Genomic DNA, 15,483 nt, shown 5'->3' with positions numbered 1-15,483 from the left:
GAGAAGAGTAAAGTGCTCATAGAGATCTAAATATATAATAAAATGTACTTTAAAAATGAATTGGGGGAAAAATGTATGCTTTGTATTTGGTTTGTATTTTTATTGTGTTGTGTTTTAATCCTTTGTTTTATTTTATCCACAAAGTTATTATGAAATAATAACTGACAAACTAAATAATTAAAGGTCTAAACTGTTTTTTATATGCACAAAATATTAGGTTTTATAAATCACACCATGTCATTTGTATTTTATTGTTATTATGTATTTTATTTTTTGTCTCCACCTTAACTGTTAACATGATGTTGTTAAGAGCAGATATTTTATGCAAATGTATAAAAGATAGTAGGCAAAAAGGGATACTTATAAAGGTGTTTAAAAAGAGTTGCATACTGTTCTAACACAGAAGAATAAGAAGAATCGACAGCTAACTGTGTAGATATCATAGAAACCATATGTAAAACATTTGTGTTTTCCCATTATATGTTAGTCTAATGTCAAAAGTAAATCGGTGCAATGGTATAATGAGCTTATATGTTATATTTTCTGTTTTAAATCATTTTTAGATTTTTCCTATCGTTTGGATTGTTGATTAGTATTTTAACTAATTTCTGAAAATTGAAATTGTGAATTTATGTATTTTTTCTGTTTTAAATCATTCTTTATTAAATGTATATTTGACTGTTGGTCAGATAGATCAACGAAATTAAGGATGTCATACTTGACTTTAGGAATGCTTTTATGTTACAATTTATAAAAGTTTAAATGAGAAATCCACACTTGGGACAATGCCGTTTGTGTTATTGTGGAACAAGTACAAGACCAATACAATACACTTCTGAAAACAGTGAGGTTTACCAAAAACAAGTACTGAACATATCTCGTAACGTGATCGAAACCAAAATGCCCAGCCTCTGACATCATTAGATCTCTGTTCACCTTTGGGTTTCATACTTAAGGAACAATTCCCTATTCCAGTGATATCTGCACGAGGGACGTTGGTGTGTGCAGGTACAGTAAATTGCCACATTTCTCAATTTGTTCTAGACGGATTCATTATAATTTTTTTATAATATCTAAAATGATGTCTATATAATGTTTTTTAGTTTAAGTAACATTTTGTTTTTGCTTAAAATGTTTGTCTTTTTTTATTTCATTCGGTCACTGTATATAAAAAAGCTGGAAATTGAAGCATGAATATTTGAATGCTCATTCAGCTCAAATAATTTATAAAATATATTTACCTTCTCCCTTTCCTTTAGTGGTAGCCATGCAGAGAATTTCTTTGGGGGGTATATTTAGAGGCACTTTTCAATTGAGAAGTTAACATGTTTCTAGTTGCGAAGAATAGTTATTAAACTGTCCACATTTAAGACTGTTGATAATTCAAAATATAGAAACATTGTGAATGATAAGAGCCTGTTGCTGTTGAAATCTGTAATTTGGGTAAAGTGATGCTTTTAAATATATGAGATAAATCATGGAAAAAAGGAAGTCATATATCAAGAGAATGTTATTAATCTATAGACATATTATACTATGAAATGTCTAATTTATCTGTAAAAATAGTTTTTACAATGTTATCATCTAATTTGGTATAATTAAGTCTGTTTAACCCCCTTTACTTTACACAACCCTTTTTTTCAGACTCTCTACTTGCTGAAGGAATATGGCAACAACTGACTCAGCCTATGACCTAACCACAGACTATTATACCTATGACGATGATTATGAGGATGAAGTGTGCAACATATCAAGCATCGTTCAGTTTGGAGCAACCTTGACTCCAGTGGTCCTCTCCATTGTGGTCATCCTCAGTCTGTTTGGCAACATCCTGGTCATCGTGATTCTGGCAAAGTATGAGAATCTCAAATCTCTCACCAACACTTTGATCCTAAACCTGGCCATATCGGATCTCTTCTTCACCGCAGGTCTGCCCTTCTGGGTCTACTATCACATGTACGGATGGACTTTAGGGCAACTTGCATGCCAGATAGTCAACTTTTTCTTCTACGTTGGTTTCTACAGCAGTGGGATCCTCCTCATCCTGATGACTGCTCACCGTTATGTAGCCGTCATGAATCCTCTGTCTGACATTGTCTCCACCACAGGCTCCTACAGTGTTATGGCGTGTGTGATCATCTGGGCAGTGAGTATATTGATTGCCAGTCCAACCTTCGCCTTTACCAAAGGCGACCAGAATCACTGTGTGTGTGAAAATTCTTTCTGGTGCTTATGGGGAATCTACCAGCAAAATGCTCTCTTCATTGTGAGTTCAGTGGTGTTTATTTTCTGCTATTCTCAGATCATCTGCAGGTTGCTGCGGCCTACTGCTCGAAGAAGAAAGAGCAAAACTTTAAAACTCATTTTTGCCCTTATGGTTGTTTTCTTTGTCGGCTGGGGACCTTTTAATATAGTGATATTTCTAAAGTCATTTAATTACTGGCCCAAAACATCTGTTGACTCAAAGAATCTATCGGAAAATTGTGAATCATCAAAGCCTCTCAAATACGCCTTTTACATTAGCCGACTTCTGGCCTTTTCACACTGCTGCCTCAACCCTGTGTTTTATGTGTTTGTGGGGGTTAAATTCAAAAACCACCTGAAGAAAATGCTGAAGGGCTGGGGACAAAGCAACAATGGCTTACGCAATAGGCATAGCCGACTTACAATTACATCCATAACAAGTGGTGAGGAATTTTCTATTTAGTTGATATGGAGAGCAGAGGTGAAACCCGAACTTCTAAACCAGAAAAGAGAACATCTAAAATCCTATTGACATTTGTAAATGTATACTGTATGGAACAAATAGAAAACAATCCTGGCTTGTTGTAGTATTTGTCATGGATCTAGTGATATTGTTGTGATTTCTGTTTTAAGTGACCTTTAATTAACACCATTTCCCACAAGCCCTATATCTTTGGGAATTTCATTCACAGGAAGAGAAAGAAAATGTATTTGTATATTACTTTGAGTGAGTTCACTATGAGATGGCCCTTCCTTAAAAGAAAACACATAACCAAACAGATATACACTGAAGAGTCATTTCTGCTATCACTTGCAGATAAGCGCTGAACACAAATCAATCTGAACAAGCTCATCTAATATAGTAAACAGGGTAAGCATTGTCCCTGCTAAACATTAGGGTGTTTGACTTGTCATTTAGTGTAGCAGGCTGACTAACTCTGCTTTGACTATAGGTACATGGTGCCGGATTCCATTTTGTATTATTTAGTCAACATCTTCATCCCCCTGATTGACACAAACAATAATTCAACAATCAAACTGCACATCGGTCTATTGAGTTCACAGATAATCCTGCAAAAACAAAAAGCCAACTCTCCTGGCTTATTACTAAGAGAGGTCAGAGGAGAATAAAGTGGTGCAAGCTGACAGAAAGGTGGCAGTAATTTAAATGCTAAAGTTTGAGGGCATACAGCAGACGGAGAACACACAGGTTTTACTCCTGGCTCACAGAAACTGGAGAGAAGATTTCAAAAACAGCGCCTGTTCTGACAAATCTCCATGTCTGCTGCTGGTCAGAATTTGGCGTGACTCGTGAATAACAGGAAGCCATGGATCCATCCTGCATTGAGTCAACGGTTCAGGCTGGTGGTGCAATGCTCTCTGGAATATTTTGTTGGCACATGTTGGGCCCTTACACACCAACTGAACACTGTTTGAATACCAGCAGTATAAGCAGTCATATCCCAGAGTAGACGTTGTCTCGAATGTGTTGTAATAAACCCATTGACTCTGTAAGAAAATGAATTGTTCCAAGCATTATAGGTAATCTACAATATCTAACCATACTTTTTAACAAAATCCGCTTATTTGATCTTTTAATATCTAATCAAACTATGTGAAATCAAGTTCTTATTGAAACATTGATCATAGATTACTGTACATTATACTGCATATAATATGTGATACACTGTGTTTTCACTGCATTTTATTTTATGTTTTCCTATTAAACAATTTATGTCAGTTGTTTATATTGACACCTTTAAGATTCTTGCAATCACAAAAGTCAAATGTTTTATTTTAGACAATGTTGAATTTGTAACAGAAATGTGTTTGTTTTTCTTTGATAATAATATCATTATCACTTTCATGCTTTACAATAAAATAGAGCAACACATATTTCTGGAGTGTATCCTTCCTGCTCTTACAGTAGATAATGTTATTACATTTCATTTAGCTGACGCTTTTATCCAAAGCAATTTACAATTACCAATTACAGGGACATTCTCCCTGGAGTAAATAAGGACTAAGTGCCTTACTCAAGGGCACACTAGAGGTGGTGTTCCTGGCGGGATTTGAACTCACAACCTTCCAATCTTCAGCCCACCTCACTATCCATTAGACCACCACTATCCCTGTTTTAAAAGTAGAACACATGTCACTATTTTTAGGAAATCTATATATTCATTCTTAAACTGTAATGATGATGCATCACCTCTGATTAAGGTGAAACCAAAGAAGGAGCTTCGTCATTAGTTTCCTCTTTTATTGAACAACTTCTCCGTCACTGTGAAACTCACCACATGAAGTGACAGTCGTTGATCAGGGTAAGTTGCTTAATATTTACTTTAATTGCTTTCCATATTTAATGGTGATGTTCTAACTATATAATATATTGTTCTGTTTTTCTAGGAATTACTTTTTAAAACTTAATTTCACTTAGGGTCATCTTCTCACTTATAATTACACTTTGCACATTTTTGTTTTCTGCTTATGTTTCCCAGAATACAACGTACAATGGCATTCAACAACTCCACAGTGAACAGAGGTAAAAACTACTGCTCTGAAGTCTTTAAGTTGCTGTTTGACTTGGAAACCTTTGAAATCTACTCATACATTTTGATCTTCATCCTCAGTATCATAGGAAACTTCCTCCTCTTATATGTCCTCTTTCTCTATGAGAACTTAAAAAATGTCACAAATCTATTTGTCCTGAACCTTGCCTGCTCCGATTTGATGCTCACAGTCACACTTCCATTCTGGGCCGTCTATCTGCTGCAGGAGTGGGTCTTTGGTCATTTTGCCTGCACATTTGTGATAGTGACAGAGATTGTTGGTTTGTACAGTAGCGTCATTCTACTGACTGCCATGACTGTGGACCGTTTCATAACTGTGGTGCTGCACAACATGCCAAGAAACAAAGTAAGGAGGCAGAGGTTTGCAGCATTGAGCTGTGCAGCTGCATGGATCATCAGCATCTCTGTTTCTATACATGTTGCTACTAGAGTCACGGTGGAAGACTGGCGTGGTCGTTCGGTGTGTTCGATTCGGACTTCTTATGTGGACTATGATTTTAACCTTGCAGTGTCTCTGCTCTTCTTCTTCCTGTTATCCATCATTGTTTTCTGCTATTCTGCCATCCTCAAGACAGTGTTGCAGGCTTCAAACAGAAGAAAGCACAGGACGGTAGTGGTGGTGTTATGTATAGTTGCTGCCTTCATCATCTGCTTGGTACCTTACAATATTTTGGATATAATCGTGTCCCTCAAGGAACCTGAAAACTGTAATGCATTGAAACGTGAGATTATTGCCTTAAGTATTTGTCAGATACTTGCTCATTCTCACTGCTGTATGAACCCTATTCTGTATATGCTCTCAGAAAAGTGGCGAAAGCATCTTTTGGATCTTTTTAGCTGCAAGAAAGTCAGGAGGGTGAGAGACAGGAAGAGAACCACTGACTCTTCTGTTAAGCAGAACGTAGCTTTTAAAGCACAAAGCTCTGCTGTTGTGTTGGAACCAACCTGCAGCTAAACATTCATCGCTAAAATGAAAGCATCAATTAATACTTGATATGATATTTGTTTGAACTAGTTTAACCTATAGTGTTCACATTTCCATAGAGATATTAGGGGGACTACTTTAATGTAATTCTCTATACATCTTTGATCCACTATTTACATTTTGAACAGAAGTTTACACTTTCCCATGCAGTATTCTTTTAAAACAGACCCTGGATTTCGGACAGGGTGACAAATGCAAGTTATTTATATTTGTATTCAAATCTGCATAGTTTTTTTAATGAGTTTTAGGTAACTCGCTAGTTAATTTAGCTCTTATTAGCTTGGTGAGTTGGTTGTAAATACTGTCACTGGCTGTCTTAAAGTTTTATCTTACTCATTAAGGCTAAAGTTTGCAAAAAGTTTGTATCCCTAAGAAAACCATGTAAAGATTCAATGGTGTTGTATAACATTTAATGCTTAGGTATCTATGTTTTACATTTTGCAATAAGCCATACATAAGTCTTTCAACAATGTGACACTATTTGGAAAACATTACGCTCAAATATGATAAAGAACAGTACAACCCCGCCAACATTACTCTAAACTCTGATAGCATCTAAGGCCAGCTTTTTTTCATTTATTTTGTACTCAAGCTGCAGACCCACAAACAGATATGCTGATACGCTAGATAAGTCCATCCTCACAGTCTTTCGCTTGTGTTTTTGCTTTAGTGTTAAAAACAACAAAATATATTACATCATACAACTGATAAATACAAGCTTGAAAGACATGCCACCTTTTGGCGGAGAAATTTCACAAAAGGTTAAAGCAGATGCTATTTGCACCCGGGTGTCTATGGTCAACAATACTATTTGCACCCAGATTTCTATGAGTTAATATGTATGTCATTTTTTAATTGTTTTTATTAATTTTAATTTACATTTTTTAAAGATGATATGTTCACTTTGTGTTGCATTTTTAGTTTTTGTTTAATATCAAATATATATCTAAATTATTTATATTGTCACATTAAAGGTAGGGTAGGTACGTTTGAGAAACCTGCTCGAGATCGCTAGAATTTGAAAATACACAACCGGAGAAAATCTGCCACTTCCTTATAGAGCCCCTCCTCCAACACACACGCACGCGCACATGACCAATGAGGGCACGAGATAAGTTTGTGCACAGATGGAAGGCTGACAGGCAGGTAGGCCATCCAGTTATTTTAGCCGGGCCGGCTAAAATGATTGGTCGTACTTTTTACAGTATTACGGCTTCCACAGATGACATTTTTTTATGGATTTTTTGTCAAAGCACTTAAGATATTCGTTGCGATCGGGATGTTAAGAGCATTCCATGGAATATAACAAAAAGTGTTTCTGAAGTGCATTACCTACCCCACCTTTAAAGAGTCTTGCAAGCAAAATAAAAATATTTTCCTCTCCAAAGAATCATTTTTCTTGTAACCAATTTGGAACTTGAAACAATATAAAATATGTTTATTTTTTATTGATAATATAACTATCCATATCATTTTCATGTTTTACAATAAAATACAACAACAAATATTTCTGGACTGTCTCCGTGTTGCTGTTTCTATACAATGTTATAAAAGCAAAACAGCAACAATAAATATGTCACCATTTTTTTGTTAATCTTAATATATTCCTTCCTTTACTGAATTTATGATGCAACACCTCTGATTAAGGTGATATATATGTATATATATATATATAATCATGTCCCTCAATGAACCTGAAAACTGTTATGCTTCGAACCGTGTGATTATTGCCTTAAGTATTTGTAATGTGCTTGCTCATTCTCACTGCTGTATGAACCCTATTCTGTATATGCTCTCAGAAAAGTGGCGAAAGCATCTTTTGGATCTTTTTAGCTGCAAGAAAGTCAGGAGGGTGAGAGACAGAAAGAGAACCACTGGCTCTTCTGTTAAGCAGAAAGTAGTTTTTAAAGCACAAAGCTCTGCTGTTGTGTTGGAACCAACCTGCAGCTAGACATTCATCGCTAAAATGAAAGCATCAATTAATACTTAGTATAATATTTGTTTTGAACTAGTTTAACCTATGGTGTTCACATTTCCTTAACAATATTAGGGTGACTACTTTAATGTAAGTCTCTATAAATGTAGACAGACCTAACTTGTCAATTTTTAACAGAAGTTTACGCTTTCTTAGTATTTTCTTAAAGGTCTCCTATCATGCAAAATTCACTTTTTGATGTCTTTTATACATAAATATGTGTCCCCGGTGTGTCAGGAAACTCACAAAGTGTCAGAAAACAAAACCCTCTTTCTTTTCCTCCGTACCCAAATCTCTAAAAACGGGGATACAACGGAGCTGATCCAGATTTGCTGGCAATATGACGTAATATCGGAAATGTGGGCTGGCTTTACACCCACGGCCCTATCAGAAACGTCGCTATCAGAAACAATGTGCAACGTGTGTTGGAAGTAATATGGTCTTTGTTTACATTAGCAAGCATCGCTCACACTCGGAGCTAACCTGTACTGGAGAGAGTAAGTGTAAAAAATCAGGATATAAAAAGGTACTCACCTTGTGGTAAACCAGCAAGAGAAAAAGCATTTGAGCTCCATACTGTTTCAGAAATAATCCTTAATGTGGTTTTGAACATGATATGGCGTTTAATCACGGCAGCATTTAGTTGTATCTGGGTAGAATTCTTCTGATCAGATACTCAGCATAAGCTCCCCCCCCCCTTTTTTTTAATTTTCTTTTTTTATAAAGCTTTAGACCCAGAATCAGCACTTCTAACAGGGCTGAAATAGAGGGATACGAGGGATGTCTAAAATGCATGATCTGTTTGGTATTTTGAGCCAAACGCATCATAGACATGTTTTTTTATATATTTTTATATATCTGAGGCCCATCATGTATTCCTAAAGATAGCATGATAGGAGAACTTTAAATTAGCTATCCTAGATTTGGGACAGGGTGACACATGCAAGTTAATTTAGCTTCATTCGCTTTTTAAGTTGGTTCTAAAAATGGTTCTAAAAATGATATGTGTTGTACATTATTTAATCAAACATGTAAACCAATTCCATTTATTTCCCCCTTTTTAATTTCCAATGAAGTTTTGTGCTTGAAAAAAAATCAGCTCTGTATCAGTTGGTAAATATTCATGTGATTTCAAATTCATGTTGATACATTGATTATGCATTGCACTGTAGATAATATGTGAAACACTTCTTCACTGCATTTGACTTGTTTCATATTAAATCATCTATCTCAGTTGTTACTGTAGTTGTTATATTGTCACCTTTAGGAGTCTTGCAAACAAAACAGAACATCATTTATTTTCAAAATGTTATATATATTTGTTTTGATAGATTTGGAATTTGTAAAAAATGTGTTTTTATTTGCCTGAACATATCATCATCATCATCATCATCATCATCATCATCATCATCATCATCATCATCATCATCATCATCATCATCATCATCATCATCATCATTTCCATGCTACTATAAACAAGATCAAAACATATTTCTGGAGTGTATCCTTCCTTCCTGCTGTTTCTATGTTATGTTTTAAAAGCAGAACATCACCAATATACACATCACCAATTTTGGTTAATCTTAACATATTCATGCCTTCACTGGAATGATGAAGCAACACCTCTGAATAATTTAAAACCAAAGGCGGAGTTACTGCATGAGTTTGCTCTTTTATTGCTCAACTTCTCCATCACAATCATATTCACCACATGAAGTGACAGTCGTTGTTCAGGGTAAGTTGCTTAATATTTACTGTAATTGATTTCCATATTTAAGGGCAATGTTCTTACTACATAATTGTTTTCTGTATTGTTATATTTTTCTAGGAGTTACTTTTTAAAACTAAATGTTACTGAAGGTGAAAGATATCTGCTCAATTTGCCAATTACATTTTTCTGCTTATGTTTCCTAGAAAACAACTTACAATGGCATTCAACAACTCCACAGTGAACTTTGAATATGAAAACTCCAGCTCTGAAGTCTGTGAGATGGTGGTGGTCATGGAAACTTTTGAAATCTACTCATGCATTTTGATCTTCATCCTCAGTATCATAGGAAACTTCCTCCTCTTATATGTCCTCTTTCTCTATGAGAACTTAAAAAATGTCACAAATCTATTTGTCCTGAACCTTGCCTGCTCCGATTTGATGATGACAGTCACACTTCCTTTCTGGGCCGTCTATCAGCTGCAGGACTGGGTCTTTGGTGATTTTGCCTGCACATTTGTGATAGTGACAAAGATTGTTGGTTTGTACAGTAGCGTCATTCTACTGACTGCCATGACTGTGGACCGTTTCATAACTGTGGTGCTGCACAACATGCCAATAAACAAAGTAAGGAGGCAGAGGTTTGCAGCATTGAGCTGTGCAGCTGCATGGATCATCAGCATTTCTGTTTCTATACATGTTGCTACCAGAGTCACGGTGAAAGACTGGGGTGGTCGTTCCATGTGTTTATCTAATGTGGACTTTGCATTTAATCTTGCAGTGTCTCTGCTCTTCGTCTTTCTGCTAGCCATCATTGTTTTCTGCTATTCTGCCATCCTCAAGACAGTGTTGCAGGCTTCAAACAGAAGAAAGCGCAGGACAGTAGTGGTGGTGTTATGTATAGTTGCTGCCTTCATCATCTGCAGGGTACCTTACAATATTTTCTTTATAATCAGGTCCTTCTATGAACCTAAAAACTGTTATGCATCGAAACGTGAGATTATTGCCTTTATTATTTGTAATGTACTTGCTTATTCTCACTGCTGCATGAACCCTATTCTGTATATGCTCTCAGAAAAGTGGCGAAAGCATCTTTTGGATCTTTTTAGCTGCAAGAAAGTCAGGAGGGTGAGAGACAGGAAGAGAACCACTGGCTCTTCTGTTAAGCAGAACGTAGCTTTTAAAGCACAAAGCTCTGCTGTTGTGTTGGAACCAACCTGCAGCTAGACATTCATCGCTAAAATGAAAACATCAATTAATACTTAGTATAATATTTGTTTTGAACTAGTTTAACCTATAGTGTTCACATTTCCTTAAAGATATTAAGGGGACTACTTTAATGTAAGTCTCTATAAATGTAGACCTAACATGTCAGTTTACGCTTTCTCAGTATTCTTTTTACATTTGCTATCCTAGATTTGGGACAGGGTGACACATGAGAGTTTATTTAGCTTCATTAGCTTTGTAAGATGGTTCTAAAAATGAGTTGGTTCTAAAAATGGTTCTAAAAATGATATGTGATGTACTATTTATTCAAACATGTAAACCAATTCCATTTATTTCCCCCTTTTTAATTTCCAATCAAGTTTTGTGCTTGAAAAAAAATCAGCTCTGTATCAGTTGGTATCTATTCATGTGATTTCAAATTCATGTTGATACATTGATTATGCATTGCACTGTAGATAATATGTGAAACACTTCTTCACTGCATTTGACTTGTTTCATATTAAATCATCTATCTCAGTTGTTACTGTAGTTGTTATATTGTCACCTTTAGGAGTCTTGCAAACAAAACAGAACATCATTTATTTTCAAAATGTTATATATATTTGTTTTGATAGATTTGGAATTTGTAAAAAATGTGTTTTTATTTGCCTGAACATATCATCATCATCATCATCATCATCATCATCATCATCATCATCATCATCATCATCATCATCATCATCATCATCATCATCATCATCATCTTCATCATCATCTTCATCATCATCATCATCATCATCATCATCATCATCATTTCCATGCTACTATAAACAAGATCAAAACATATTTCTGGAGTGTATCCTTCCTTCCTGCTGTTTCTATGTTATGTTTTAAAAGCAGAACATCACCAATATACACGTCACCAATTTTGGTTAATCTTAACATATTCATGCCTTCACTGGAATGATGAAGCAACACCTCTGAATAAATTAAAACCAAAGGCGGAGTTACTGCATGAGTTTGCTCTTTTATTGCTCAACTTCTCCATCACAATCATATTCACCACATGAAGTGACAGTCGTTGATCAGGGTAAGTTGCTTAATATTTACTGTAATTGATTTCCATATTTAAGGGCAATGTTCTTACTACATAATTGTTTTCTGTATTGTTATATTTTTCTAGGAGTTACTTTTTAAAACTAAATTTGACTGAAGGTGAAAGATATCTGCTCAATTTGCCAATTACATTTTTCTGCTTATGTTTCCTAGAAAACAACTTACAATGGCATTCAACAACTCCACAGTGAACTTTGAATATGAAAACTCCAGCTCTGAAGACTGTGAGATGGTGTTTGACTTGAAAACTTTTGAAATCTACTCATGCATTTTGATCTTCATCCTCAGTATCATAGGAAACTTCCTCCTCTTATATGTCCTCTTTCTCTATGAGAACTTAAAAAATGTCACAAATCTATTTGTCCTGAACCTTGCCTGCTCCGATTTGATGATCACAGTCACACTTCCGTTCTGGGCCGTCTATCAGCTGCAGGACTGGGTCTTTGGTGATTTTGCCTGCACATTTGTGATAGTGACAAAGATTGTTGGTTTGTACAGTAGCGTCATTCTACTGACTGCCATGACTGTGGACCGTTTCATAACTGTGGTGCTGCACAACATGCCAATAAACAAAGTAAGGAGGCAGAGGTTTGCAGCATTGAGCTGTGCAGCTGCATGGATCATCAGCATTTCTGTTTCTATACATGTTGCTACCAGAGTCACGGTGAAAGACTGGGGTGGTCGTTCCATGTGTTTATCTAATGTGGACTTTGCATTTAATCTTGCAGTGTCTCTGCTCTTCTTCTTCCTGTTATCCATCATTGTTTTCTGCTACTCTGCCATCATCAAGACAGTGTTGCAGGCTTCAAACAGAAGAAAGCGCAGGACAGTAGTGGTGGTGTTATGTATAGTTGCTGCCTTCATCATCTGCTGGGTACCTTACAATATTTTCTTTATAATCAGGTCCTTCTATAAACCTAAAAACTGTTATGCATTGAAACGTGAGATTATTGCCTTTATTATTTGTAATGTACTTGCTTATTCTCACTGCTGCATGAACCCTATTCTGTATATGCTCTCAGAAAAGTGGCGAAAGCATCTTTTGGATCTTTTAGCTGCAAGAAAGTCAGGAGGGTGAGAGACAGAAAGAGAACCACTGGCTCTTCTGTTAAGCAGAACGTAGCTTTTAAAGCACAAAGCTCTGCTGTTGTGTTGGAACCAACCTGCAGCTAGACATTCATCGCTAAAATGAAAACATCAATTAATACTTAGTATAATATTTGTTTTGAACTAGTTTAACCTATAGTGTTCACATTTCCTTAAAGATATTAAGGGGACTACTTTAATGTAAGTCTCTATAAATGTAGACCTAACATGTCAGTTTACGCTTTCTCAGTATTCTTTTTACATTTGCTATCCTAGATTTGGGACAGGGTGACACATGAGAGTTTATTTAGCTTCATTAGCTTTGTAAGATGGTTCTAAAAATGAGTTGGTTCTAAAAATGGTTCTAAAAATGATATGTGATGTACTATTTATTCAAACATGTAAACCAATTCCATTTATTTCCCCCTTTTTAATTTCCAATCAAGTTTTGTGCTTGAAAAAAAATCAGCTCTGTATCAGTTGGTATCTATTCATGTGATTTCAAATTCATGTTGATACATTGATTATGCATTGCACTGTAGATAATATGTGAAACACTTCTTCACTGCATTTTACTTAATGGTTTCATATTAAATCATCTATCTCAGTTGTTACTGTAGTTGTTATATTGTCACCTTTAGGAGTCTTGCAAACAAAACAGAACATCATTTATTTTCAAAATGTTATATATATTTGTTTTGATAGATTTGGAATTTGTAAAAAATGTGTTTTTATTTGCCTGAACATATCATCATCATCATCATCATCATCATCATCATCATCATCATCATCATCATCATCATCATCATCATCATCATCATCATCATCATCATCATCATCATCATCATTTCCATGCTACTATAAACAAGATCAAAACATATTTATGGAGTGTATCCTTCCTTCCTGCTGTTTCTATGTTATGTTTTAAAAGCAGAACATCACCAATATACACCTCACCAATTTTGGTTAATCTTAACATCATGCCTTCACTGGAATGATGAAGCAACACCTCTGAATAAATTAAAACCAAAGGCGGAGTTACTGCATGAGTTTGCTCTTTTATTGCTCAACTTCTCCATCACAATCATATTCACCACATGAAGTGACAGTCGTTGATCAGGGTAAGTTGCTTAATATTTACTGTAATTGATTTCCATATTTAAGGGCAATGTTCTTACTACATAATTGTTTTCTGTATTGTTATATTTTTCTAGGAGTTACTTTTTAAAACTAAATTTGACTGAAGGTGAAAGATATCTGCTCAATTTGCCAATTACATTTTTCTGCTTATGTTTCCTAGAAAACAACTTACAATGGCATTCAACAACTCCACAGTGAACTTTGAATATGAAAACTCCAGCTCTGAAGACTGTGAGATGGTGTTTGACTTGAAAACTTTTGAAATCTACTCATGCATTTTGATCTTCATCCTCAGTATCATAGGAAACTTCCTCCTCTTATATGTCCTCTTTCTCTATGAGAACTTAAAAAATGTCACAAATCTATTTGTCCTGAACCTTGCCTGCTCCGATTTGATGATCACAGTCACACTTCCTTTCTGGGCCGTCTATCAGCTGCAGGACTGGGTCTTTGGTGATTTTGCCTGCACATTTGTGATAGTGACAAAGATTGTTGGTTTGTACAGTAGCGTCATTCTACTGACTGCCATGACTGTGGACCGTTTCATAACTGTGGTGCTGCACAACATGCCAATAAACAAAGTAAGGAGGCAGAGGTTTGCAGCATTGAGCTGTGCAGCTGCATGGATCATCAGCATTTCTGTTTCTATACATGTTGCTACCAGAGTCACGGTGAAAGACTGGGGTGGTCGTTCCATGTGTTTATCTAATGTGGACTTTGCATTTAATCTTGCAGTGTCTCTGCTCTTCTTCTTCCTGTTATCCATCATTGTTTTCTGCTACTCTGCCATCATCAAGATAGTGTTGCAGGCTTCAAACAGAAGAAAGCGCAGGACAGTAGTGGTGGTGTTATGTATAGTTGCTGCCTTCATCATCTGCTGGGTACCTTACAATATTTTCTTTATAATCAGGTCCTTCTATAAACCTAAAAACTGTTATGCATTGAAACGTGAGATTATTGCCTTTATTATTTGTAATGTACTTGCTTATTCTCACTGCTGCATGAACCCTATTCTGTATATGCTCTCAGAAAAGTGGCGAAAGCATCTTTTGGATCTTTTTAGCTGCAAGAAAGTCAGGAGGGTGAGAGACAGAAAGAGAACCACTGGCTCTTCTGTTAAGCAGAACGTAGCTTTTAAAGCACAAAGCTCTGCTGTTGTGTTGGAACCAACCTGCAGCTAGACATTCATCGCTAAAATGAAAACATCAATTAATACTTGATATGATATTTGTTTTGAACTAGTTTAACCTATAGTGTTCACATTTCCTTAAAGATATTAAGGGGACTACTTTAATGTAAGTCTCTATAAATGTAGACCTAACATGTCAGTTTACGCTTTCTCAGTATTCTTTTTACATGTGCTATCCTAGATTTGGGACAGGGTGACACATGAGAGTTTATTTAGCTTCATTAGCTTTGTAAGATGGTTCTAAAAATGAGTTGGTTCTAA

General features: G+C 35.7%; 4 protein-coding genes and 1 pseudogene across 5 annotated transcripts; all 5 read left to right on the top strand.

Moving 5' to 3' along the window:
• Positions 1-937: 937 nt before the first annotated feature.
• LOC117488747 (chemokine XC receptor 1-like) lies at positions 938-3,984 on the top strand. 2 transcript variants are annotated; one of them, XM_034137820.1, is made up of 3 exons: positions 938-1,008; positions 1,645-1,928; positions 2,026-2,217. In XM_034137820.1, exons 2-3 carry the CDS (start codon positions 1,667-1,669, stop codon positions 2,046-2,048), a joined length of 285 nt encoding a protein of 94 aa, XP_033993711.1. In that variant the 5' UTR covers positions 938-1,008; positions 1,645-1,666; the 3' UTR covers positions 2,049-2,217. The 2 variants fall into 2 exon arrangements, with proteins under 2 accessions (XP_033993711.1, XP_033993710.1); XM_034137819.1 differs by having other exon boundaries at positions 1,645-3,984.
• A 685-nt stretch (positions 3,985-4,669) lies between these two features.
• LOC117488748 (chemokine XC receptor 1-like) lies at positions 4,670-6,678 on the top strand. Its single transcript, XM_034137821.1, has one exon. The coding sequence runs from the start codon at positions 4,735-4,737 to the stop codon at positions 5,770-5,772; it is 1,038 nt and encodes a 345-aa protein (XP_033993712.1). The 5' UTR covers positions 4,670-4,734; the 3' UTR covers positions 5,773-6,678.
• Positions 6,679-9,481: 2,803 nt separating this feature from the next.
• Positions 9,482-13,588, top strand: LOC117488752 (annotated as a pseudogene).
• On the top strand, positions 9,656-11,316 carry LOC117488750 (chemokine XC receptor 1-like). The gene has a single exon (XM_034137824.1). The coding sequence runs from the start codon at positions 9,681-9,683 to the stop codon at positions 10,710-10,712; it is 1,032 nt and encodes a 343-aa protein (XP_033993715.1). The 5' UTR covers positions 9,656-9,680; the 3' UTR covers positions 10,713-11,316.
• Positions 13,589-13,856: 268 nt separating the features above from the next.
• LOC117488749 (chemokine XC receptor 1-like) lies at positions 13,857-15,382 on the top strand. Its single transcript, XM_034137823.1, has 2 exons — positions 13,857-14,014; positions 14,194-15,382. Exon 2 carries the CDS (start codon positions 14,207-14,209, stop codon positions 15,212-15,214), a length of 1,008 nt encoding a protein of 335 aa, XP_033993714.1. The 5' UTR covers positions 13,857-14,014; positions 14,194-14,206; the 3' UTR covers positions 15,215-15,382.
• The last annotated feature ends 101 nt before the right edge of the window (positions 15,383-15,483 follow it).

The sequence above is a fragment of the Trematomus bernacchii genome, unplaced genomic scaffold, assembly GCF_902827165.1.
Source record: "Trematomus bernacchii unplaced genomic scaffold, fTreBer1.1, whole genome shotgun sequence".
Taxonomy (NCBI): Eukaryota; Metazoa; Chordata; class Actinopteri; order Perciformes; family Nototheniidae; genus Trematomus; species Trematomus bernacchii.
This window is presented reverse-complemented; position numbering and strand designations above follow the sequence as displayed.

What these genes read in the sequence shown, in the direction of transcription:
- LOC117488747 (XM_034137819.1), top strand. Translation starts at nt 1,667, where the DNA reads ATGGCAACAACTGACTCAGCCTATGACCTAACCACAGACTATTATACC.
- LOC117488750 (XM_034137824.1), top strand. Translation starts at nt 9,681, where the DNA reads ATGTTTCCTAGAAAACAACTTACAATGGCATTCAACAACTCCACAGTG.
- LOC117488748 (XM_034137821.1), top strand. Translation starts at nt 4,735, where the DNA reads ATGTTTCCCAGAATACAACGTACAATGGCATTCAACAACTCCACAGTG.
- LOC117488749 (XM_034137823.1), top strand. Translation starts at nt 14,207, where the DNA reads ATGGCATTCAACAACTCCACAGTGAACTTTGAATATGAAAACTCCAGC.